This window comes from Trichoderma camerunense (genome assembly GCF_050948025.1).
Source record: "Trichoderma camerunense strain CBS 138272 chromosome Unknown V8C40scaffold_2, whole genome shotgun sequence".
Taxonomy (NCBI): Eukaryota; Fungi; Ascomycota; class Sordariomycetes; order Hypocreales; family Hypocreaceae; genus Trichoderma; species Trichoderma camerunense.
The window spans coordinates 413927-436501 of NW_028145368.1; the positions used below are offsets into that span (position 1 = coordinate 413927).

Consider the following 22575-nt stretch of genomic DNA (forward strand, 5'->3'; position numbering starts at 1 on the left):
GTAGATGTTGTTTACTCGGAAATGGGAGTCATGGAGACAAGCTTGGACTTGGGGCTCTTCTTGGCGCTGGATGCAGAGCGGCTCTTCTTCTTTGAGGCCTGCTTGCGGCGCTCCTTCTCAAGCATGATCTGGCGCATGCACTCGCGCTGCAGAGCAAGCTTCTCTCGCTGCATCTCCAGGACCTCGGCGTCAGTCAGGCGGGGAGGAGACTGCATCATCATGATGGGAGAGGAAGAGGCGCTGGAGCTGGCGATGCTGTGGCTGTCACTGTCGAAGGGGTCCGACAGGAGAAGATCGTCGTCGGAGAGGAAAGAAGTGGCTCGCTCCTCGCGGTCGAACTCGGAGAGAGACTCTCGCCTAGGCCAGGAGGGAAAGGCGCACGAGGCATCGCGAGTTCGAAGGTTGGAGGGGCTGATATCGATGGCGGTAGACATGGTGCTCACGGAGCTGTATGAGCTGTATGAACCGAACATTGTGAATGTGTTTGTGTGTATGTGAGAGAGATGGGTGTTATGGAGTATTGTTCCAGAAATCTGGGGTTGAGATGGTTTATGTATTGATAAGACCGGTTGGTGGAGTTTGCTCGGCTTCTGTTGATTGCTATTGTGTATGTGTGTGTGTGTGCTTCGGGCGTTACCGTGGGGTGGTGTGGATGCAACGAGGATTTTCCGTCAGTGATGCCGGAGGATGGATGGATGTTGTTGTTGTTTGTTTGCTGACTGCTAAGCAGTAGAGTAGAGTAGAGTAGAGGATGGAGAGTGGTGATGGTGTTTGTATTGGCAAACAAAGGATGTTTGTGATGGCGGACAATGCAGACCGAGCTCTGGAGCCTGGAGGGAGCAGAGGCACTTATATCGACTCATCGTGGGCGGCACATGTGTGAATCATCTGGGAGAGCCGCTCGGCGCTGGGGCAGAAGGGGGGAATGGGGGACTGGGATGGGGGCGCCGTTTGAAGGGGGGGGGGCGTGGTGCAAGGGAGCCATTGTCATTGCTTTGCCGGGCTGGGGGTTATCAAAAGCAAAGTTGAGAGGTTGCAGCAAGCCGGTTCCGCCCACCCCCCTCCCCTGCCGGTGTGCTGTTGCAACATCACCTTGGGAGATTTCGCACCCCCCACGCCACGCCGCTGGGCTGGAAGACATGGACAAGGACATCCGTGGACAGCAAAACTGCCAGCCCTACTAACGGAGAGGGAACACCGTCGCACACACACACAGCACAGAGCAGAGGTGACACGCAAATGGCGGTGTTCCGCAACTCGGTTTTTGACCGCCACAGCCCAGCGGTCTGATTGGACCCTTGCGTTGCGAGAAGCGGCGAGCTGTAGCTGTTGCGTGCGCAGTGCTGTGCTGCGCTGGCCGTATCGTGATGTTTGTGTATCAGCACCGCACGCTTGTGTCATCCAGGTATCAGCGCGGAGGGATCCCGTATCATCTTGCATCCCATTGCCCATCCTCATTCGCATCCCTCATCCTGCTTCTCATCCTCAGTCAGTGTCAGTGTCAGTGTCACGGAACCTAGCTCAACCCAAACCCGGCGCGGCGGCAACAGCAATTCAACCGTTCACCCAAGATGACACTCAGACACACGCTTGGCTGGGCGGTCCGGGGAAACACCGCGCTCGTTCCTTGGTAGCAAGCAGGAGGACCGAGCGCCGTCCGAGTCGCAAAAAGCAGCCCCTCGCAAAAAGAAACCCGTGCTGCCGGGGCTCGCTCGGACGGGGCGTGCTCTAGCTGGTAGGCTCAAATGGACTGGCTGGCTATCGCTCGCTCTCGCTCGGGGTACGTACCGTACCGTCCCAGCCAACATGGTTACAGGTTGCATCTTGGCCTGTCAGTGTCAACGGCGGCGCATCTCATGCCCTACTTGCTACGGAGTGCTACTTGGTACGTGCTGCTTGGTATCGCCAATTTCCCCCCATGTCTCTCATGCCCCAGCTTTCCAATTACCCTACCAGAGACTCCCTTCACCCATGCAAAGTGCCTTCGTGTCCTCCCTAGTCGCCATAACCCGCCGTTGGGCACCGGGGCACACCGCCCCAGCTTTCCGGTCGGTCAGCCAGCAGGGAGCCCTGGAGGCGTCTGAGACAACAAGAACCAGCGCCAGTTTTGCCGACGGATGGCCTTCCCCGGCATTCCGTTTTGCTGGATCTGCCACTTGTCTCGGTCTGGGGGAATCGGAATCGAGCAATCGCTGGGTGTCTCTCGTCGCGAGCTTGCTTTTTCCTGTCCTCCCTCGTCCCCTTGAGAAGGGATGCTAGCAATCTGATAGATCGCAAAAAAGGGTAAATCTCATTTTGAGCCGTCGTCGGCGGATGGCTCTTCCGCCGGCCACTACTGTGCGTACTTGTTGATACATTTGAGATTTGATGTTGTTGTTGGTTACCTCAGTGGTATTAGTATGGTAGCACTAATCTACCTCCTGCTTGTGGACTCAGACAACAAACGGCATCTCGTAACCGTGCCATCTAGCAAGAAAGAAGCAAGACAAAAAAGATTTGATATGTTTTAATAACAAGTAGCGCTTAGCCAAGCAACCAGCCGAAAAAGCAACCATGACAGGAGGAGACCGAAAAGTAAGAAGCAAAAACTCAAGAAGGCACATACCCAAAACGGACAGACAGGCTCCTCGTTACAGAAGGAGGATGAGATGATTACCGTCCAGGCAAGGTAGGTGAGATGAATTAGAAAACGGGCCGCGACGGAGAATAACCGTGAGCACACAATAAACATTACGGAGTAATACTGGATGGCATCATCCCCCAGCCCAGGCCGGCAGAATGGAGTAATGGACAGTGGCCGCGATAAACTAACGGAGGCAGCACAACCCGTGCTCGCGCACCAGGCACTGGTTGGGCAAACCAGCTTGAGTGCTGACTGGACTGAGTGCCACGCAAGGGTTCCTTGGGCTTGAGGGGGAGCAGCCAGACCAGCGCACTCAGCGCCACTTGTTTGGGGGTGGACGGTGCCGGTACGGACAATACGATATACGTGGACTCGTAGCGGGCCGACACTCCCCTCGAGTCGTAGGTAAGGTAGCCCAACTGCTTTGCTAGAACGTCTCCTCTCGTCTCAACTCTCGTAAACGCAAGCACCAGAGGCAGTTCGTTCCATGTACCATGACGGCGATACGGAGTCGAGTCCTGCCGCCTCCTCCAACCGGCAGGTCGCTAACGTCGCCAGCTCGACAGTTTGTCGCCAGTCATGCCGCCCTTTGCTGTGGCTGCCCGCCCACCAGCTGCGTCTGCGCCATGCCATTGGGCAAACTGTCCAGGCGGTCAAGACCTGTGTCGCAGCCTGATCGTGGTCCTCTGATCGCAAGCAACCCATACAACCTACATGATAAGGCACTCGATAATACTGTGGTGCTACCTGGGCGGCACCTCCATCGTTTGCCCCGGTAGTGCTGGGGGAGACGTGTGCCTGCTAAGGCAGTGGGTTTGGCGGTAATGCGTGAGGTGTCCACGACGATTTGGGAATCTTTTCTGGCCGCTGGCGCCTGGATAGCTTTGACAGCTCACCGTGCTGCGAGGGGAGACGCCGCCAGCTGGCCGTTTCCCCTCATGAGTCAGGCCAGTCTCTGGTGTTGTTTTCTCGTGCACCGCCATTTCCCCCTCATCGTGAGGCAGGCAGGCAGACAGCCACATACTCGTGGTCGTAGTCATCATCCATGGTTCCGGGAAAAAATCGAAAACGGCCACTGCTATTTCTGGATGGGGGCCATCTCGCCATGCCCATGCCATGCTCATGGCTGTGCGATGACAGCACCGAGCGAGCTTTCGCAAGTCAGACACACGCCCCCCGAGAGCCTGACATCGGCCTGCCTCTTTACTTACCTGGACGAGCATCCATTCTATTATTACATTTTCGGGATTCCGGGGGGGACGGCTTACATACTCGCATCATGTTCGCAAGGCTGTCGTGATCCTACTGGTTATGAGTGCTACTGTACAGTCCGATGCCACGCCGACCCCCATTTTACATTATCTCTCTATCGGGCTGGGATGCCGCCGCCTCGGCACCCAGATTTTTTTTACAGTCAGATTCATTAATCTGGCATCCCGGCATGGCGGACCCCCGTGCTACGTAGCATGCCTGCATTATCTAGGCTATCACCTCCAGTCAGCGTTCCAGTGTATCAGGATACCCTCGAGGAGTCGTACTTTGGGACAGTAACGGAGGTACACGTGCTACCCTATGTCTGGAGCACGAAATACCGAATATGGGCACCTAGTAGTAGGTAGGCTGCCCATCTACTAAATTACACGATATTGCGGTTACCATCCACTTGGTCAGCGAATGCACGTACTCATGCAATCTTATTCCGTAGCTGCCGTCGGGCACCCTCCAGTTCCGTAGAGTCTCGAGTATTCCAAAGAGCTTCTCTGACGTCAGTCGCAGTCACACCGGGCTAAGGCTAATACAACCTGTTTTGGAGTCACGACATGACACAAGGCACCCTAACCTCTCGCTTTGACCGCCGGATTGCTAATAACACGGAAACTTCCATCAAGGTGTATGTGTACAGCAGAAGATTGATTTCCAAATCTTCTTGTATTACTCATTAGACTTGCCCGATTTGAGTACACGCTTGTTACGTGATTCCCAATATTACCCGTAAGGCGTGTAGATCCCTTGCCAAGCTTCTTTTGCTCAACATCGCCGCCGGGGCATTTCGAGAGCCGAGGATGGACTAGGGCACGGAGCCCGCGTATCACCACCGATAGGGGACCAAGGTGAATGGAAAAAATATCACCAAAAATTTCCTCCTTTCTCACGACTTACACACAAATCTCTTTACAAAAGGAAAATTTTTCTTTCCCCTCTTCCCCCCCAGTCTGCCATGCTGGCCGTGCATTGAGTGGGCTCGGCATCTCGCTACTGTATCTGCTGGGTGGATAGGGCGTGCATAGAGTACGATACATGGATCCTGACTTGCGTGCAGTGCGGTCAACGTCCAGTCCAGTCCAGTCCGTTATCTATCAAGATGGAGTCCGACTCAACTGCATCTTGCAGCATGCAGCATGCATCACGCATACATCTCAGCGATACGCACGCACAGGCTCTGACCGCTCCTGCAAGATGCACCTCTGACATACGCGACACCACACTGGGTCCCCCCCAATGGAAACAAACTAGAGTACGGTAAGGTAAGGTAGAGTAGAAGTGCACACCGCACGAGCACGACTCCAAAACCGCCGACTCGATGCTTCTACCGCTTCCGTCGCCTAAAAGGCCCTTCTTCCAGCCAGAAGGGAAAAGGGAGCACGGATCTTTTCTTTTGATGGAACAGGCTTTTTACATTACCCAGTAGCTTAAATTACTTAGCACGCGGAAAATCGTCCAGCAGAAGCAGAGAGTTTCTCCACTGGCCAGGGCCGGCCCGGATCCCTAGGCTCCTTTTCTTGCTCTTTCGCCATCTCTTTACTTTTTTTGCTGTAGGATGGACCCTTGGAGGGCGGTATTCCCGGCTCTCCACTCCCGCGGACCGGAACCAGCGTCTCTCTTGTCAAGCAAGACCAAGCAAACCCCCGTCTAGCCAGTGTTCCAAAGATTCTTCGGTGCTTTTTCGTTTCAGATCAGTGCAATCTTATGGTTGGGTCCAGGGGTGTTGATGACCATCCTTGCTGCTGCTCCCATGCAGCGGAATCCTCGATACCGTGCCCCGGTGAAGGATTAAAGGGTATGTAATGCTAAAACTAGAGCATCCATGTCTTGATCTCTCTCTCTCACTCTCTTTTATTCCCCGGTGGTCTAGCCCAAACCAAGCCAACGGCATGACAGCTGCCGTTTCCAAGTCTAGTACTGCATTACCCAGAAGGGTACTCCGTAAACGGCGGGAAGAGAATGGCGAAAATTTTTCTTGCTGGCTCTCGCTCCCTCTCTCTCCCCCACGGAAGGAATTTCTCCGTACCACATAAGCCACATGTCCATGTCGATATCCGTTGATTACCATTGGACTTTTTGTCTTTTCAGCGACAACCGAGATGGAAGGTTTCCTATTTTCCCGAAAAGTACTCCGTAGGCAGTTTACAATTCTGTCTTGCAGGCTCTTTGACCACCGAGAAGCTTGGTCCTCGGTATGCTGGGATTGCCAATTGCTAAATTAACTCGATCAGGTGAACATTGCGCTGCTTCACGTGCATGCCCTCGTGGAGCCCGATTTCCAACAGATTTCGGGCACCAACCCAGTCCACTTTGAGGTGGGATTTTCATCTTCCGGAGATGGAGAGGGGGAGAAGATCAGCGACACACACATGCAACTCCATCGTGTGTTGTTTTGCTTTTGGCGCCAGCCCTTGTCTAGCACCGACGAACGGGGAACAAAGGTGAAGAAGGACCCTAGGAAATGTATCGTATGAATCGCCAGAACGGATACTAGTTCGTCGTTACATAGACACTACGGTCCGTTTCCTCGACTCCACTAGAGAGGTTATAGCCAGCTGTCAGCTACCTTAGCACATGTCCGGAGTCATGGCAGCGAGAGCCGGTCCGTCTCATGGAAACATTCTGCGGAATTTCGAACATTCTAAAGAGTGGAGCCAAATTTCCCGTCCAGTCGGCAACAAAGTTCGGCTTTGAATGCCTTGACAGCTTTCTTCACGCCCGGCTAAATGGCAGAGCAGAACTCGCGCCGTGGGCGGGAAAAAGAAAGGCGCCACGACCACACCGAATCCGGCGAGAAACTGAGAAAAGCTATCTATCCTTTGGCTGGGCTCCAAGTTTCAAATGCCTGGTCAGTGGCGTCTGGGACTTTCTCGGTGCTCGGTGCTCGCCATGATGGCTTCTTTTCTTTGTCGCGGCTGATGTGAGGTTCGCAGAAAGTTGCGAGCTTCTCAGTGCCGAATAACTCTGTTTGCAACGCCATTCCCACGCGCGGCTCATTGCGTCACCAGAGCATCAAAGCCTCGGTCAATATTGAACGGTTAAAAGGCGATGACTGTCAAAAACCCAAGGAAAAGGATCAATGCCCTTGGTGACGAGCACGAGCAAGAGATCTCGGCTGTCCCGCGGGTAAAGGATTCCAGCAAGCCGACGGCTAGGCACCGAAATTTGGCCCTTGACATCCGCTCGCCCTAGTAATTAAGAGCCATGTGAAAGAGACAGAGAGAGCCCAGCCAAGGGTTGGCGCGGACCGCCGTCTTGGTGTGTTTCCTCTGTTCCCCGAGGCTGGTAAATGAGACGTCTCCGGCTTCTTGGGAATTGGGAGCAAAGTTCGGGTTTCGCTCGGGTAAACTAAGATGAAGAAGCAAAATGGCGTCAAAATGAAGGGGAAGGGGGAGAGAGAAGAGGACGGGGAGGGGTGTGTGATTGCTGCCTCGACGCTACGACTCAAGTCCCGAGTGAATGAGTAATGAAGGCTGTCCTAGTCGGTTTCGAAAGAAGTTGGGCAATGCTACCATGGCCGTGACTAGAGAGCGGCACGCCCCTAGCTTATTCATCTCTCCCCAGGAAATTTGACAGCCCGGTCCGGGTTTACCCCAAGCCACAATGGACAATGAAACCCCAGGGCAAAAGCAAAAGTGTGGCTTGGTCCTTGCAAAATGCTAAGTAATCAAATCCCGTCCATTCTTCAATGCCCGGCGCATCCCACGTGCGGCGCATCGGCATAGCGTTCTGGGCTCCGTTCAATTTCTCGGGAGCGCTTCCCCGGCCGCGGGCCCCTGCCTTTTCCCAAAAGACAAATTCACGACATGGATCGTGGTTTTATCCGCTTTAGGCATGCGGACGAGATGGACGAACGCCTTTTTGGAGCACGGGTCCCTTATTTTGCTTTGCTTTTTTCTGTCTAGGGGAGGGTTTTGTTAGTTCCCAACGCCATGGAACGTCGCGAGTCGCGCGGCCCCTTGCATGTAGCATCTGGGAAAGCTGCCTTGTGGCCAATCCCAGCCATCCGGATCGTGTCCCGGTGGTTTAGTCTTTTGTGATAGGTAGTAGCTGTCTTTGCCTCTTCTTTACGAGTACCCCATTTACGGTAATTGTTAGTCTTGTTCGCCCTTTAGCAATCGCCGACCTCAAAGCTATCTCATATGATAACTCATGTTTTCTCGTTCTCTTCCCCTGAAGAAAAAGCGACATGTCGTGCAGGAGAGAAATGAAATGGCCCAGCTGCCTGGAGCACGGCGTTAACCAGCCGTGAAAACCGCATTCTTGGGACGGCTGAGCAAAGAGGCGAAACTGACTCCATCACGATGTGGAAATTGGAAGAAGCTATTTTCAAAAATCGGTCCCAAGAAAAAAAAAAGACCGAGATGTCAAACAAGGTAGCCCAGCCCAGCACCGAGATTTCTCTCTCCCCAAGCTCGGTCCGCCGGCCCTTCCAGGGGGTTTCGATACACACCCTCTATTTACGGTCCCGTGTTTCTGGGTCCCGCACGAAAAGTTCGGCGCTGTTTCTTCTCACCGAGGACCTTTTTTCTCCTCTTCGTTCTGTCGTTGGGTCTTGGGTATGGATTCCTAAATTGCCTGCAATAACACGGGTCCCCCCTGGCGATTTTAAAGTGAGGTCTCCACAGTTGGCCCGAAAACTTGGGTTTCTTTGCGCCGCGCTGTCGTGCCGCGGAAGCAGGCCCGGGGAAACCGGGGGGGAGAATCCGGATTATTACACGCAGGCGTAGGAGATTCTTCGGGTTCTGCCTGAGGTACGGAGTATCCATTGCTATCGAGGCAAGGGAAGAATTATGCGGGGAGGGGAGGGAAAAGGGGAGCTCTTCTTAGTCATTATTTGGAGTGGCTTTTCCCAATTAGAAACAAAAGGCGTCATTGGTCTAGGTGTTAGGATTCAACTCTTCCATTTGACAATTGAAAAGTTGAGGCCCGGATTCGAGTTCCGGATGACGCATTTTTTTTGGATTCTCGACACAACGCAACTGTATCTTCTTTTTGCTCCGGTTTTCAATTGTATATTAATTGATATATGTATAGCAGTATAAAGGCATAGTTTACAGATTACAAAGGGTACAGAGGCAGCTGTTCTGGCAAAGTTCATCAACACACGATCGTGATGGCTCACCTACCCGGGATACAATCGATGCAACAAAAACGTGTGGAGCATTATATCTCCTCTCTGCTATGTTCATGGTGAGAGAACCGTCCCTGTACTCACCACTGGGACGATATTGTGGCTCTCGTTTCCATAGTCTATCCTTTCAAATGGAAAGGGGCCACTTTCTGCTCCCTCACCGAGATCCGTATTGATCAACCTCAGCATCCACTCATCCACTTTTCGGTACCAGATTGGAAGCCGTGACGGCTCCAATACGGACAGCCAAGTACAACTCCACTGGCCGTGCGCCGGCTGCCGACCGTCCATGCTTCTGCTGCCAGGCCAGTATGTATGTAACTACCGGCTTCCATATGGGGACAGTCACACGCACATCCACAGAGCATCGGATGGCTTGCATGGCTCTCCCGTGCCCAGATGGCGTCAGGCACAAGGGGCACCAAATCGGGACCAAGGGCATCTCGATTATGCAACACAGAGGAGTCACATGTCTTCCCAGCCAGGTGGTTCGTCGGAGCCCGCCCAGACAGAATGTGTATGAAAACGGGGCAAAGTGGCCCCCAAGGGCAGTATTACCTATGTATGTACTTGTTGTATATCTGTCAAGCAACCCCAGAAAACCAGACGCCAAACACCGCTGCCTATGATCCAAGTTGCGGGACGTAAAACGGCTTTGTGCCTGCTCTAACTGCGCAGGGCATCTAATCGATTCCTCATCTGGTCCATCATTGCCTCCGCATCTTCCTCGTCCTCCTCTTCCTCCGCCGCCAATTTCTCCGGCTCGGGAATGGGCGCGGCCGGAAGGGACGGCTCCTTCTTGTCCTTGAGGACCTCACCCAGGATCTTTTCAATCTCACCCTCGGCCTCTTCATCTTCTCCTAGCATATCCATGTCCTCGGGCAGCGATTCATCAATCATCTCCTCGATGATGCCTGCCTTCATCAGCTCGACGCTGAGCTCTCGCATCGTGCCGGATAACTCGGGCAACCGGATGAGGGTGTTGACGTCCTTCATGATGCCGACGCTGGCTCGGATGGAGCCCTCAATCTTACGAACGGCAAAGGCTTCGTTGACCTGCATCTGCACCGAGTTGAGCTGCGCCTTCGAGGTGACTAGCCGCGCCGACGTCTTCCGGGCTCGGACCAGCTCGCGCGCAAAGTCCCGAACTTCCTTCTGCGCCTGCTTGGCCCTCGTGGGATCTCGCTGAGCGCGCTTGTCTGCTTGTACAATGAGGTTCTTGGTCTTGATCTCAACCTGCTTGACCTGAGCGATATCGCGATCGAGTTTTCGGACGTTGGCTCGGAGCAGAGCGTTGCACTTCCGCATCTGTTGTACATTGTAAGTCCATGGCCGATGAATTAGATGGCAAGAATCTGCGACAGGACAAAGCGCCATACCTGCTGCTGGGGATCCGGCTTTACGAATAGGGATTTAAACGTCTCCATGGTGATGATGGGAGGATGCTACGCACGCTGGCACCGCGGCCCAATGCTGAACAAGACGCAAGGTCGCGGTCTATCTCATCCGCAGAAAGAAGCACAAAGACGGCGTTGGGGGAGCCGAGGCTTTGGCCGGATATGCGTGGCGTCGATGAGGGTCTCTTATCTCGATGGAAAAGGTTCAAGACGGCAGCCTTGGGAGGACGGACTCGTCACTCGTCACTGGGTTGAGGCTGGGCCCAGCCACAGTGTGGCTAGTGTCAGGCCAGCCCGAGCATTACCCCGCTGCAAGCTCTGATGAGTTGTCGCCGAGAAGGGAAATATCGCAGTACAGCAAAAGCATGCGAATTGACCAAGTCAAAAGGGAGATGCTATGAAGAATACTGAATTAAATTCGGTTATTCGATGGATACCGAAGGATTGAGTTGTTGGGATCATGCTATGATGAGCTGGAATGCCCTGAATTCTATCCATCTCGTCACTGGCCTGGAGTTGAATTTGAAACCATGCTGACAAGCTCCATGTAATCCGCTGTATCTGCTCATACAAAGAGCTGGCGTGGCGCAGATGCGAACACGCTATGGCAAATGCAGGCGTTAGCGCGGTACCTGCTGTACGCATCTGCCGCCGCGCTGGGGAGGGGTACCGCCTCATCGTGCCCCTCATCAGCCCTGCCGCCAAATCTTTTGCCTTCTGACGCTTTCCATAACTGCCTTGAGTCGTTTCACTCAAACTGCTGTGCTCCTGTCCAGCCTTACCTATTCACTTCCTTGCTCTCTTTAGCATCCACCATATTCCCAATCCACCAGCTCCTTTGCGCCCAACTCTCGTCCCCTTTGCCAATCTCTCTTGTCTTCAACCAACCTCAACTCCTAATACCAACCCCCGCACGCACACACCATGGCTGAGACGTTGACTCCCGAAGGTGAGTTAACCTTAATCTGCCCAGCCGCGCTGTCTGCTGCCCCCCGGGACACGCTCCCATTCCCTGCCTGCCATCACGCCCTATTGCTTCTAGTTAACCGCGTCGCTTCTATGCTGCTCCGGTTACTCGAATTGCTCTGGCGGCTGTCCCTTACGGTGGAATCCAAGCTGACGTTGTTGTTTCCAACCTCTAGTTCTCTGGGCCCAGCGCTCCTCTGTAGCTGACGCTACCAAGAACTTCATCTACCTGACCATCTCCGTCCCCGACGTCCCCAAAGAAGACCTCCAGCTGGACCTGAAGCCTACCGGCGTGACCTTCACCGGCACCTCATCTACCCTTAAGAAGAAGTACCATGTCGAGCTTGAGCTCTACGCCGAGATCGACCCCGCTGAGAGCCGTGTTAACCACACTGCCAAGAACATTGAGATGAAGCTGCAGAAGAAGGAGCTCAAGGAGGAGTACTGGCCGCGGTTGCTCAAGGTTGCCCAGAAGCTCCACTTCCTCAAGACCGACTTCGACAAGTGGGTTGATGAGGATGAGCAGAACGAGGCTGCTGATGAGGACATGGCCAAGTTTGGAGATATGGGTGAGTAATTCCATGCCAACAACAAGATGCTCAGTTGTGTCTATATTGATAATTGTTTCTAACATGATGAAATAGGCGGCATGCCCGGAATGGGTACGTGACATTGAAACACTCAACACCACTCTACTCGACCACCCCCCTTTAATTCTCGACTCTGCAATCGTTCAAAGGCTAACTATTCTTGCTTCTCAGGTGGTGACTTTGGCGGAATCGACTTCTCCAAGCTGGGAGGCGGCGCTGGCGGCATGCCCGACATGAGCGGCATGGGCCTGGAGGGCATGCCCGACCTCAGCAGCTCTGGAGTCCCCGACTCCGACTCCGAGGAGGAAGACGAGGACATGCCCGGACTTGAGGGTGAGGAGGAAAAGAAGGCCGAGGGCGAGGCCGCACCAAAGGCGTAAATGGGCCATTTAATGAGATACACTGGAAACGGATCTTGGCGTGCCTCATTTTTTCGGGACCGACGGCAAGTACTTGGGAGTACGGATCTTTAAAATTAAAAAAATTCAATTAAATCTAAAATACCTTCTTTGTTTCGGAAGGGCTTCCTTTCCAGTCTTCTTTTTTGGTGTCTCGGACAAGGACTCCAAGGCTTGGAGTTTGCCTTTGGGTAGAGTCCGTATCAACCCATGCTTATATGATGCAGTGTACTGCTCCCATCATTTGCTATTTATTGACTATTCAACTCATGGTCTGCGGAGGCTCAAGCTCAGCGTATACTCGTTCTTTAAGAGAGTGGTTGGTTGTTTAGCAACTTTAGTCAGCTACCCAACAACCAGTGTCTCAAAGGTGACTGACGCTAGACAATGAGTGTCAATTACTGGAAGAAAGTAACAATAGTAGAAAAAAAGTAGCGATGCTGGAAGAAAATAGCAACAGCAGCAGATAATTCAAGAACCCGATACTCCGTATATCCTTAGTACAAGATGCTTCCTCATGCGATCATTATACTTGAAGTGTACGTTGATAACCAACTGGGGTTGCTGGCAACCATTCCCCTCTTTCATTACTAACGCTTGCGGACTTGGTTGCCAATGAGAAGACACTTTGACAAGATACTTCATAACCAGTACAGCATTCCATTCATTCACGCTTGATCACTTAAAGACACTTCACATTGCCGGGTATCGCATATTATTCGTATGTAAACTACTTGCCAGCACCCGACTGCATGCCTAAGTCCAGTGATAGGAAAATAGCGGTAAAAAAAAAAAATTAATAAAAAAAAGCAGATAATTGTTGTCATACTCCAAAGCTTCCTAGCCACCCCTAGACATTCTGTTTTAGCATCAACAACATCTCTGTGAGCGACGTCGAACGGCGCATTATACCCTAGCGCGTGCTGTGCGAGTTTCAATTTTTTTTTTCTCGTTTATTGATATCTAATCCACGAGTCCCCATGGAACGCCTGCCATATCACCCGTCATATGAAATATGTAAAGTATAGTCATTACTGTATCCTGATTAGCCACGTCCTCATTGCTGGAACGAATTCTAACGTACCATAATCTCATCCTCCATGGGAGCATCGCCGTTGGCGGGAGCAGCGGCAGCGGCAGCCGGAGCGGCACCAGCATCAGCGTTGCCGGCACCAACGAAGTAATCTGCCATCTCTGAGTCGAGCTCTTCGGCGGTCTTCTTGGCAGGGCGGGCGTTACGGCCGCGGCGCTTCTTGTTGGCATTCGCGGCGGCTCCCTTGGCACCACCAGCCTTGGCGGCAGTGGTGTTCTGCTTCTTGCCAGCGGCAGATTTGGGCTGGCCCTTGGGTTGGCTATGTAAAAGTCAGCTGATGCTCATTGTTGTGGAAATTGAGTCGGAGAGACAAACGTTGTGCGCTCAGCTAGAGTCCTAATCGGGGGAATAACCTTGTCGGCCTGGGCAGCTCCGACAATGATTTCAATCTGGGTATCCAATGGTAAGCTTACACCACCCCAGTTCCTGTTTGGTAGTAATGATTTACCTTGATGGGACGGCCGTCGACCAACAATCCGTTGAGAGTCGAGAGTGCCTTGGAAGCACCCTCAGGCTTGCTGAAGGTGACATTGGCGATACCTCGGCTTTGGGAGTTGGGGCCGTAGGACAGTTCAACCTTCTTGATGGGGCCGACAGATTGAACAAAGTATTCCTATGGAGCAAGTAGTGTCAGTTAAGCGGAAGCGAAGGGTTGTGTAAACATGCTGTCTCCGACTTCGAGTATTTTGCCGATCCAGTCCCAGAACCATTTCGATGGAATAGAAAATGTGAGAAGACCAGCGAGCGTAGCAGTGAGCAGCAAACCAGGATGCAGCACAAAAGAGCGCAGAGCAGTTATTCCCCCCAGAGGAAAGCAAATAACAGAAAGAACCAAGGGCGTCAAAAGATTCCGCATGTGTGATCCGACGGACTATAGCCTTGGTGGATGCACAAGTGAATGAAAGAAAATCCGCCATGACGCCCAACCACCGACAATTGTTTGAAACAGCCCCTCAAGTGCAACTGCGCTCAAAATAGATAGGCCCTTGACATGAAATACCAGGTTCCTGGATATACGTGCCCACTGCATTGCTCGCTCGACCGACTGACTGACTAGTGCCAGCAAAATTTCTGTTTTGCTCAAAGGCAGTGTCTCATGACCACCACGCTTAAGCGCCTGTGGGAGAATTGCCACAATCCTCAAGGAGATTATCGCATGCTTTCATAAATACTGACCAGGTATTTCGAAGCCTTTGTGCGAAACGAGGATGGCCTCGACTTGCCAATGGTGCGCGTGCCGTTGTGAAACGAGCGCCGTCAAAGGAAGGAGACTTGAGCAGTACAAAGGCTTGTGCCACAAAGGCAGTATCAAAGCCTCTTAGAGGGATGGCCGTCTCGATGAATCAAGCACGGCGAGGAAGAAAACGTCGAACAAAGTCCGGAGACGAATAAGGTCTCAACGGAAACATACCTTGATCTGCTTCTCCGTCACGTCCTTGGGCTGGGCGATATTAGCGACTGTCACACTGCTTGGTTGAGAGAGAGTTGGACAACATACCAAGTTGCTGACGATGACTTTGCTGTCGCTGCTAGGAATAGCAGCCTTGATGGGTGTGGCCTTTGCGGCAGAGCCACGAGAGTTCTTGGCCGCGGTCTTCTGGATACCACCGGCAGGGGCGGTAGGAGCAGGGCGACCGGTGGTTGATCGTCGCAGGGAGCGGCGGCGAACAGAATCGCGGCGCTTGGCGCTGACGATCTCGTCAAGAGGCTTATCAAGCTTGGTAGACATGATGAAGAGTTTGGAAGTTGATGGAAGTTGGTGAGAAAATGTAGGCGGAAGAAAACTGTCGAGTAGCGGTGTCGACAGCGGCTGGTCAAGATTGACAAAGGTAGCAGTCAATCAGGAATAGATGATCAAGGATGTAGAATCGCGAGAAGCGGCTCCAATCAGGCTTAACCGAAGGAATGCGCGAGCTGGGGTTTGTCGACGGTGGCTCAGATCGATCACAGCGTACGAGGCAAGGAAGCTTCGGCAAGGGCGCGTTTTTCCAGTCAAACTAGTTGGCAGTGTTGACGAGAGAGAGAAAAAAACGGCTGCAGTCCAGCAGGGTATAGAAGTCGAAGATGAAGAGAGGGTTGGGGTGTGCTTGCGGGTTGCGAAGACACAGAATTGGGGCTTGGAATGGAGATGCGAGAGGAAAAGGCGAGGTTGAGAGAAGAGGGGAGTGCGAGCGATGGGTAAATAAGCACGGGCACAGGAACGCGTGCCTGGGACAGTCAGAGAGAGAGAGAGGCTCAGCGCTGCCGGTGGCTGCTAGCGCCTTGAAAACAGGGGGCCTCCCTTCTGAATCCTTCTAATAGGCTGCACGTGGAGGTACTTGGCGCCAACCACAGCGCACTGCGGAAGCGCTTGTACCTTGCGGCAAGCCTCAGCTCATATTTTCCCGTTCCAACGGCAGACAGTCGTCGCATCAGTCAGCCAACTCGACTTACTATCGTAATAACATGCAGTCGGATTTGGTGAGACAGGTCAGCCAATGCCACTAATGCAATTGGCAATTCCAGGCCTGGCATAAGCCCGCGATGGCCATCTGCGCGTGCTGCCGGCGGTGGGTATTGCTGGAGGCGATATGTGCATTGACCCGTGGGCAGACAAGCTTTTGCCACCGATCTCTTGGGGAATATGATAGTAATGAGGTCGGCCTTGTATGGGGGTCTGACTATCTCGAGCCTCCCTGCTTTGGCCTCCCGAGATGAAAAGCGGGTGAAGGCGGGATTTGTTTGGTAGTCTCGTCTCTAGGAGCATTACAGTATCATTGGCGCTCAGACAATAAAAACTGCTGTTATAGCTGAGCTCATAACTGATGTACGGGGGTGATACTCATCGGATCCTTCCATACACTGGTGTTCGTGGGATGGGACGACAAAGAAGACAATACTAATAGTCTGCATGCCACACGAGCACATGCTTGTCTATACGATGATGTGTGACTGATATGGGTTGGAAATATTTCCTGAGTGATTACGGCAGGCCTGCGGTGGGAAGAATAACCATGCTGCAAAGGTAGGTATGTCGCCGCTTGGTGTCTTGATTGAAGGTCATACGGAACGGCGAGGTGTAAGGTTGATGCATGCGCCAGTCAACGTTTGGGACCATTGAGAATTTCAAAGATCGATTGAGATGTTTTTGGACGTGGTTATTCTATGCCGATTGCCCTTATAGCCTCTCCTGCTCTCTGCCTTTTAAAATGGTATCAAAAGCTGGCATTTCTTCTTCTCAATGTCCCGCTATCAACTCGAAAACACTGCCCGATTTTCGCTCTGTCGTCCCGCTAATATTGTCCCTTCAGATACATTTTGACTTTTTCGTGCAATTCATTTGTTCGTTCGTGCGATTGTATGCGGCATGATGCCTCGATGCGCCAATGGCGTATTATTGCACTTGTTCTTCTCCATGTCGTTTGCTACCTCATGATGACTTCTTTACTGCAGCGGCTGACTTGTCTTCTGAGTTCACCTCCAGGAAGTGGTATACCACAATGAGCAACATGGAAATGGAGCCCAGAAAGATGGCAAGCTTGTAGAGATCGTCGTCGGAAATCATGTTGAAGGCGCTGGAGCAGGAGCTCGATCTAGGCTTGAGCTAACCGGAATACCGCAATCTACAGGCTGAAGAAGTGCCAATTGGTCAGTTATGATTTAGAGATAATGCGCAACAGGCCAGATTAGCGATTTCATGCTCACCTAGGACGCTGGTATGGTCGTGATGAAAAGCTCTGGATTTGACAGCCCTCGGCGCAACACTGCTAGAAGGACACCTGTATCTGTATAGCTCGGGCTGACGACGTGTTGCATTGGCCAGTCCTCAACCCAAATGCGGCTTAGCCCGTCCGATGAGAGAGGTCAGTGTTCTTTGTACTCAGATGCCTCAAGCGGTGGAAAATATGGGGGCCGCCCACGTGACCATAGTGACTTCATCCGCCCACTGGACTTTAACAACCCACCAAACTTAGACCCAACTGTGTCCAGCGAAGAATCGCCGCCACAGCTTAAAAAAAAACCTAAACTCCATTTCTTACTTCTTTGACCCTCCTTTGACAGGATATTTCTGGGGATAGGAAGAGAGGGGCTTCCGGGATAATCAAATACTCTTTACGGATTGTTTTTTCCGGCGCATCTACTTTTTACATTATACCGCCTTCTCATTGTCTTTTCCACCCCCACTAGAAGCGCCCATCGCCCATCGATTGCCCATCATGCCGCCGAAGAAGGAGAAGCCAGCCGGTGGCAAGAAGCCATCTGCCGCCAAGTTGGTGGAGGATAGAACATTTGGAATGAAGAACAAGAAGGGAGCGCAGGCCCAGAGACAAATCCAGCAGATGACGGCCAACCTGAAGGGCAGTGGTAGTGCCGAAGAGAGGAAGAAGGCTGCCGAAAAGGCCCAGCGTGAGAAGGAGAAGAAGGCGGCAGAAGACGCCGCGCGAGAGACGGCGGCTCTTCTAAACAAGCCAGCCCAGATTCAAAAGGTGCCATTCGGCGTGGATCCCAAAACAGTCGTCTGCATCTTCTACAAAAAGGGCGACTGCGAAAAAGGAAAGAAGTGCAAGTTTGCTCACGACTTGAGCATCGAACGAAAGACGGAAAAGAAGAACCTATACACAGATGTTAGACAAGAGGAGGAAGAGAAGAAGAAGGAGGAGACTTCTGCAGACTGGACTGAAGAGCAGTTGATGAAAGTTGTCCTGTCGAAGAAGGGCAACCAAAAGACCACAACGGACAAAGTGTGCAAATTCTTCATCCAAGCCATCGAGGATGGCAAGTATGGTTGGTTCTGGATATGTCCAAACGGTGGTGACAAGTGCATGTATAAGCACGCTCTCCCACCCGGGTACGTCAATTGGATTCGACAATCTCACAGTCTCTGGTGTTTACTAACCTGGGTGTTTCTAGATTTGTTCTCAAGACAAAGGAGCAGAGAGCGGCGGAGAAGGCATTGCTCGACAAATCACCGCTCAAGACTTTGACTCTTGAAGATTTCCTGGAATCGGAGCGCCACAAGCTTACTGGAACCCTGACACCAGTCACCCCGGAGACCTTTGCCAAATGGAAGAAGGAACGTCTGGACAAGAAGGCAGCCGAAGAACAGGCTCGCAAGGCCAAGGACAACACTGGTCGTGCTCTCTTTGAGAGTGGCAAGTGGAGGGATGACGATTCCGAAGCGGAAAGCGACGATGAAGACGACGACACTTGGAATCTTGAGAAGCTGCGTCGCGAGACCGAAGCTCTTCGCCAGAAGAAAGAAGAGGATCGACTCCTTGCTATGCATGGTGGGGTACTCCCGGTGGCCGTACCGGAGGAAGATGAAGCTGTTGGAAATGGTGAGAGCAGTGATAACGTTACCGGTGATGCGGAGGAACCCACACAGGCTGGTCAAGAAGTACCGGCGTCTTGAACATTCACGGAAGAACATTCAGAGTCGAGGAGACTTCAAGCCCCCCATCTCTACGAAATGCTGCGAGAGGGAATTCCGAGCACCTGCTGGGGCCACAAAGGTCTCCACGAGGGCCGCGGTGACTTGCTATTCGTAAAAGAAAGCTTGTTACCTTGGATACGTGGGTGGCTGCGGCGGCAGTCGTATACGTACCTCACACTACTAGTCTACCTTGCCCCGTATAGAATAGTACCGCATCAGTTTCACATTGGAAATGGTATTGTTGGGAAGGGCTGAAGGATGGAGGGGATAAATGGAGGACATGGCGGCCAAGCTTTTCTTCCTCGAGGTCGTAAAGGCCTACACAAGGAAGCAAGCAAGCAAAAAGTGCAGCTAGAACAAAGCAGATATGCCAAGAGTGTAGGGAGCACTCGATGAGCTGTTTGCACATTACATTATCAAAAGCATATATATATACATTTAGCCATCTCGACCTTTATTTAGCATTGGGCGCGCCTTAGCGTAGGCTGTGAGACTGCCATTTAGTTTGTCCACGTTGCTCGCCTTGAGGGTCCCCGAGAAAGAGAAGGAAAAAAAAAAATGTAAGAAAATAAATTGATAAATAAACAAGGTCAAATTAAATGCCGGTCTAAGCGGTCAGAAATGGCAAGATTTGATATCAGTCACATATGACGCAGTGCCGTTGCATTGAGATGCAGATACAGCGGTGGATTGTCACTGGCCATGGCCATGCTTTGGCAAGGTTTCAGTCCAACCAAGGCCTGGTATGATAAGCTGCCTCCCGCCTGATGACGTCCTTGAGCAGCAGCCAAACACATGGCAGCGTCCCCGGGCGCAGCCACCCAGAAACGGCCCGCTGTCGAGGCCAATTGAGCTGGATATGGATATCTGTATTTGATGCTTTGGGAGGGGGTTGAATGGCTTCGTATCTGGGGTATTGAGGTCAATGCTTTAGACGTCTATTGGGGGGACTGTAGGCAGGCAGGCAGGGTGAGACAAGGACAGAAAAAGGTGGCATGTGATCCATGACAAAAGAGACATGCCACTCACTACAGAGGAGAGGCCAGCCATTACAGTACAGTACAGTATCAATATAACAGCCGGAGCCCTCCCTGGAGCATTGATAATTGATGGCAGCATCAATAGCAGGCCAGGTAGCCCGAGGGGCTGCATTGCGGGGTCGGATGGCGGCTCAGTGCAGCGCTGTGACCTCATGCCCTAGCAGCACCGCCAGAGCTTCCCCACAGCGGCTCCCCGTCGGCATCTGATCAACTCCAAACGATGGGCTCAGGTCGAGAGGGCCTAGTTTTCCCCCCTCACCAGGTCGCCTGTGCTTGGGAATCGGTTCCAGCGTCGTGGGCTGCTCGGGTTCGCCTCATTGCTGCCATCGCCATTCATCAGTGACTGCTGGTCATCGCCATTGGGCGCAACAAGCCGCCTTTGACGCCGCGGGCAACGCTCCTCGAACAACGACAACGAACAACAGAGGCGGCGGAACCGGCACCGGCTCTTGCATCTTGCATCTGCAGTCCTGCATCCGAATCATCGCTTGAGACGACGCCTTGAGGCTGACTCAATTCCATTCCATTCCATTCCAACCTCCATCCGACCATTTCACCTCTTGGTTCTGAATTCACTTCAAGTCCAGCCCGACTCAAGCTCCGCCCCCTTCTGTCTCTCTCGTACGATCCCGAAACTAAACTTGGTTTCGTCTTCTCGTTCCGACAACCATTCCGACTATTCATTCGCCCCCAATTCTCGACCGCCGCTGAAATATCGTCCGCCTGCGACGACAAGCATCCCGGACTCTGCGTTCGAGGCTCTTGATGGACAAGAGGCTGCTGGCTGCTGGCCGTGCTGCGATCCGCGCTCCAGACTCCGGCCTCATACGAGACCGCTGTCTGAACGCGTTGTGACCGGACGCCAATTGCCAGAAGCATGAGCGCGGAGGTCAAGCGTGGTTACCAAGATGTCACAGGTCGCTCCGCAGCAGCCGTCATGCCTCATCCTGGGGGACGAGATCGAGAGCGGGAATGGCCCAACGCGCTCATAAAACGCTACCGCATCGAGGTCGCTGCCAGCACATCCAGCGTCTTCTCTACCCTCGCCGCTTTTCCTCTCGACAGCGTCAAGACACGCATGCAGACGTATCAATATCGAGGCTTCTTGGATTGCGTCAAGCACACATACCGCACTGAGGCTCTGGCGGGGTTCTTTCGAGGTGAGTTTTACTCCGTCGTCTGGATAGATATAACGTTGTCAAGGCAATGTCATCTGACCTCACATTATTGCAGGTGTCACCGCCCCCATGGCGAGCATCACGCTCGTACGCACCGTCTCCTTCTCGATATACCGCAGAGCAAAACACGTCTATTCCGGCTGGATCAAACAAAAGTCTGGCTTCGACATCCACCGCCACGTCAGCACTCCTGGAACATATCCTAATCTCTATTCAGTGGCCTGCTTTGGTGCCGCTGGCGCTACAGCGGGATCTGCAATCACATTCTTGGCCTGTCCGTTTGAACTCACAAAACTCAGCGCTCAGGTTTCTGTGCTGCTGGCGGAGCGTTCTGGGGACTGCAAACGAAGTCGCGAAGTGGCCAAGAGCTATCAGAATAAGGGGACGTTGAAGACTATGGCCAATATCATCAAACACCGGGGAATATTGGGGCTCTATACAGGCTTCCAATTACATCTTTGTAAGTACTTTCCGAAGCAGCAATGGCTGATTCATTGGGTTTGTTTTATCTTTTGCTTCCATGTTTGCTAATTCACGCGATTTGGGGGGCAGTGCGTGATACTTTGGGTACAGCCATCTACTTTATGGTGTATGAGAGCGGAAAACAGCTCGGAACCACATTCGCTGGCGATAGTCCAAATAGCAACAAGTTGGCTGTCGTTGCCGCCGGAGGCCTTTGCGGGCTGGTATCATGGGCCATGATTTGTGAGTATCTCCTGCAACCATATCGCTCCAATACATGAAAACTCTCAGCTAAACGCGGCCACCCAATACAGACCCCATCGACTCGGCAAAGAGCATCTACCAGAGGAACGCCCTTCTTTACTCACGCGGGGAAAAGGTAGAACCGGCCCCGAAGATCGAATTCTTCAAGCGTCACATGTACCGCGGCCTGGGCGTCTCCATGATTCGGTCCTGCGCCGTCAACGCCATTTTCTTCTCATCCTTTGAAATCATTAAGAAGCGCATCAAGAGCCTCGACGACGAGAAGCCTTGATGAATTGTTTACGAAGCGGGGAAAAACACTGTTGATGCTATTTTTCTCTTTATTTTTTCTTTACGTGTACAAGCCAATTTCCCCGTCTTTATCCTTTTATTTTCTCTCATGGCCTAGGAAGATGGGCCTCATAGTTAACTTTGTGGCGTTTGCGGTTCTCTTGTCATTTTTCTTCTTTCCTCCCATTTTCATTTCTGTCGTTATTTATTCTGAGCTCCCAACCCCCGTTTTTTACTAAACAAGCCATTGCCAACGATTCAAGCCTATCTGAAGTAATTGGCATATTACGTTACGAGCTCCTTTTATTATGACAGAGTAGTCTTCGTTAGCGCCAAGAGAGATGAAAGTTCGCAGAGGGAAGGGCTGTTTTTGGCACCAGGGTCTGTCATGTAGTCTTGATGAATATGGATGAGGGAAGAAACTAAATAAATACCATGAAATGCATATCTGTTAAAGCTTTTACTTCGTGCAATGACTCTAGAG

The 22575-nt window shown here is 52.3% G+C and overlaps 9 protein-coding genes and 1 non-coding gene across 10 annotated transcripts; 6 read left to right on the forward strand and 4 right to left on the reverse strand.

Annotated features, from left to right (window-relative positions):
- Positions 1-11: 11 nt before the first annotated feature.
- On the reverse strand, positions 12-473 carry V8C40DRAFT_261251 (uncharacterized protein; the record flags this gene model as incomplete). Its single annotated transcript, XM_083219241.1, has 1 exon — positions 12-473. One exon carries the CDS (start codon positions 471-473, stop codon positions 12-14), a length of 462 nt encoding a protein of 153 aa, XP_083077545.1.
- Positions 474-3084: 2611 nt separating this feature from the next.
- On the forward strand, positions 3085-4323 carry V8C40DRAFT_232117 (uncharacterized protein). The gene has a single exon (XM_083213074.1). The coding sequence runs from the start codon at positions 3448-3450 to the stop codon at positions 4048-4050; it is 603 nt and encodes a 200-aa protein (XP_083077546.1). The 5' UTR covers positions 3085-3447; the 3' UTR covers positions 4051-4323.
- A 4432-nt stretch (positions 4324-8755) lies between these two features.
- V8C40DRAFT_t28 lies at positions 8756-8840 on the forward strand. Its single transcript has one exon. It is a non-coding gene; the product is annotated as a tRNA-Gly (tRNA).
- Positions 8841-9667: 827 nt separating this feature from the next.
- Positions 9668-10597, reverse strand: V8C40DRAFT_90713 (ESCRT-III subunit protein VPS24). Its single transcript, XM_083223586.1, has one exon. The coding sequence runs from the start codon at positions 10395-10397 to the stop codon at positions 9687-9689; it is 711 nt and encodes a 236-aa protein (XP_083077547.1). The 5' UTR covers positions 10398-10597; the 3' UTR covers positions 9668-9686.
- Positions 10598-11098: 501 nt separating this feature from the next.
- V8C40DRAFT_232128 (Hsp90 cochaperone SBA1) lies at positions 11099-12861 on the forward strand. The gene is made up of 4 exons (XM_083213075.1): positions 11099-11366; positions 11560-11952; positions 12028-12045; positions 12145-12861. Exons 1-4 carry the CDS (start codon positions 11342-11344, stop codon positions 12351-12353), a joined length of 645 nt encoding a protein of 214 aa, XP_083077548.1. The 5' UTR covers positions 11099-11341; the 3' UTR covers positions 12354-12861.
- Positions 12862-13300: 439 nt separating this feature from the next.
- V8C40DRAFT_90773 (uncharacterized protein) lies at positions 13301-15324 on the reverse strand. The gene is made up of 6 exons (XM_083223587.1): positions 14963-15324; positions 14876-14905; positions 13913-14077; positions 13780-13853; positions 13456-13723; positions 13301-13405 (listed from the first exon to the last, which is right to left on the reverse strand). Exons 1-6 carry the CDS (start codon positions 15191-15193, stop codon positions 13403-13405), a joined length of 771 nt encoding a protein of 256 aa, XP_083077549.1. The 5' UTR covers positions 15194-15324; the 3' UTR covers positions 13301-13402.
- A 2094-nt stretch (positions 15325-17418) lies between these two features.
- Positions 17419-19464, forward strand: V8C40DRAFT_232138 (translation machinery-associated protein TMA46). The gene is made up of 2 exons (XM_083213076.1): positions 17419-18292; positions 18355-19464. Exons 1-2 carry the CDS (start codon positions 17661-17663, stop codon positions 18854-18856), a joined length of 1134 nt encoding a protein of 377 aa, XP_083077550.1. The 5' UTR covers positions 17419-17660; the 3' UTR covers positions 18857-19464.
- On the reverse strand, positions 19048-19469 carry V8C40DRAFT_232139 (uncharacterized protein; the record flags this gene model as incomplete). Its single annotated transcript, XM_083213077.1, has 1 exon — positions 19048-19469. A coding segment is annotated over exon 1 (232 nt), but the record flags the coding sequence as incomplete, so codon positions are not given.
- Positions 19470-20046: 577 nt separating this feature from the next.
- Positions 20047-22554, forward strand: V8C40DRAFT_232142 (mitochondrial carrier domain-containing protein). Its single transcript, XM_083213078.1, has 4 exons — positions 20047-21077; positions 21151-21555; positions 21648-21800; positions 21872-22554. Exons 1-4 carry the CDS (start codon positions 20795-20797, stop codon positions 22090-22092), a joined length of 1062 nt encoding a protein of 353 aa, XP_083077552.1. The 5' UTR covers positions 20047-20794; the 3' UTR covers positions 22093-22554.
- V8C40DRAFT_90854 (uncharacterized protein) lies at positions 21982-22364 on the forward strand. Its single transcript, XM_083223588.1, has one exon. The coding sequence runs from the start codon at positions 22127-22129 to the stop codon at positions 22328-22330; it is 204 nt and encodes a 67-aa protein (XP_083077553.1). The 5' UTR covers positions 21982-22126; the 3' UTR covers positions 22331-22364.
- Positions 22555-22575: the final 21 nt, after the last annotated feature.

What these genes read in the sequence shown, in the direction of transcription:
- V8C40DRAFT_232117 (XM_083213074.1), top strand. Translation starts at nt 3,448, where the DNA reads ATGCGTGAGGTGTCCACGACGATTTGGGAATCTTTTCTGGCCGCTGGC.
- V8C40DRAFT_90713 (XM_083223586.1), bottom strand. Translation starts at nt 10,397, where the DNA reads ATGGCGCTTTGTCCTGTCGCAGATTCTTGCCATCTAATTCATCGGCCA.
- V8C40DRAFT_232128 (XM_083213075.1), top strand. Translation starts at nt 11,342, where the DNA reads ATGGCTGAGACGTTGACTCCCGAAG. An exon ending in TGAGACGTTGACTCCCGAAG is followed by an intron (nt 11,367 to 11,559) that starts GTGAGTTAACCT and finishes TCCAACCTCTAG; the next exon opens with TTCTCTGGGCCCAGCGCTCC.
- V8C40DRAFT_90773 (XM_083223587.1), bottom strand. Translation starts at nt 15,193, where the DNA reads ATGTCTACCAAGCTTGATAAGCCTCTTGACGAGATCGTCAGCGCCAAG. An exon ending in TGACGGAGAAGCAGATCAAG is followed by an intron (nt 14,078 to 14,875) that starts GTATGTTTCCGT and finishes CTTGCTCCATAG; the next exon opens with GAATACTTTGTTCAATCTGT. An exon ending in ACTCTAGCTGAGCGCACAAC is followed by an intron (nt 13,724 to 13,779) that starts GTTTGTCTCTCC and finishes ACTTTTACATAG; the next exon opens with CCAACCCAAGGGCCAGCCCA.
- V8C40DRAFT_232138 (XM_083213076.1), top strand. Translation starts at nt 17,661, where the DNA reads ATGCCGCCGAAGAAGGAGAAGCCAGCCGGTGGCAAGAAGCCATCTGCC. An exon ending in AAGCACGCTCTCCCACCCGG is followed by an intron (nt 18,293 to 18,354) that starts GTACGTCAATTG and finishes GGGTGTTTCTAG; the next exon opens with ATTTGTTCTCAAGACAAAGG.
- V8C40DRAFT_232142 (XM_083213078.1), top strand. Translation starts at nt 20,795, where the DNA reads ATGAGCGCGGAGGTCAAGCGTGGTTACCAAGATGTCACAGGTCGCTCC. An exon ending in TCTGGCGGGGTTCTTTCGAG is followed by an intron (nt 21,078 to 21,150) that starts GTGAGTTTTACT and finishes ACATTATTGCAG; the next exon opens with GTGTCACCGCCCCCATGGCG. An exon ending in AGGCTTCCAATTACATCTTT is followed by an intron (nt 21,556 to 21,647) that starts GTAAGTACTTTC and finishes TTTGGGGGGCAG; the next exon opens with TGCGTGATACTTTGGGTACA.
- V8C40DRAFT_90854 (XM_083223588.1), top strand. Translation starts at nt 22,127, where the DNA reads ATGCTATTTTTCTCTTTATTTTTTCTTTACGTGTACAAGCCAATTTCC.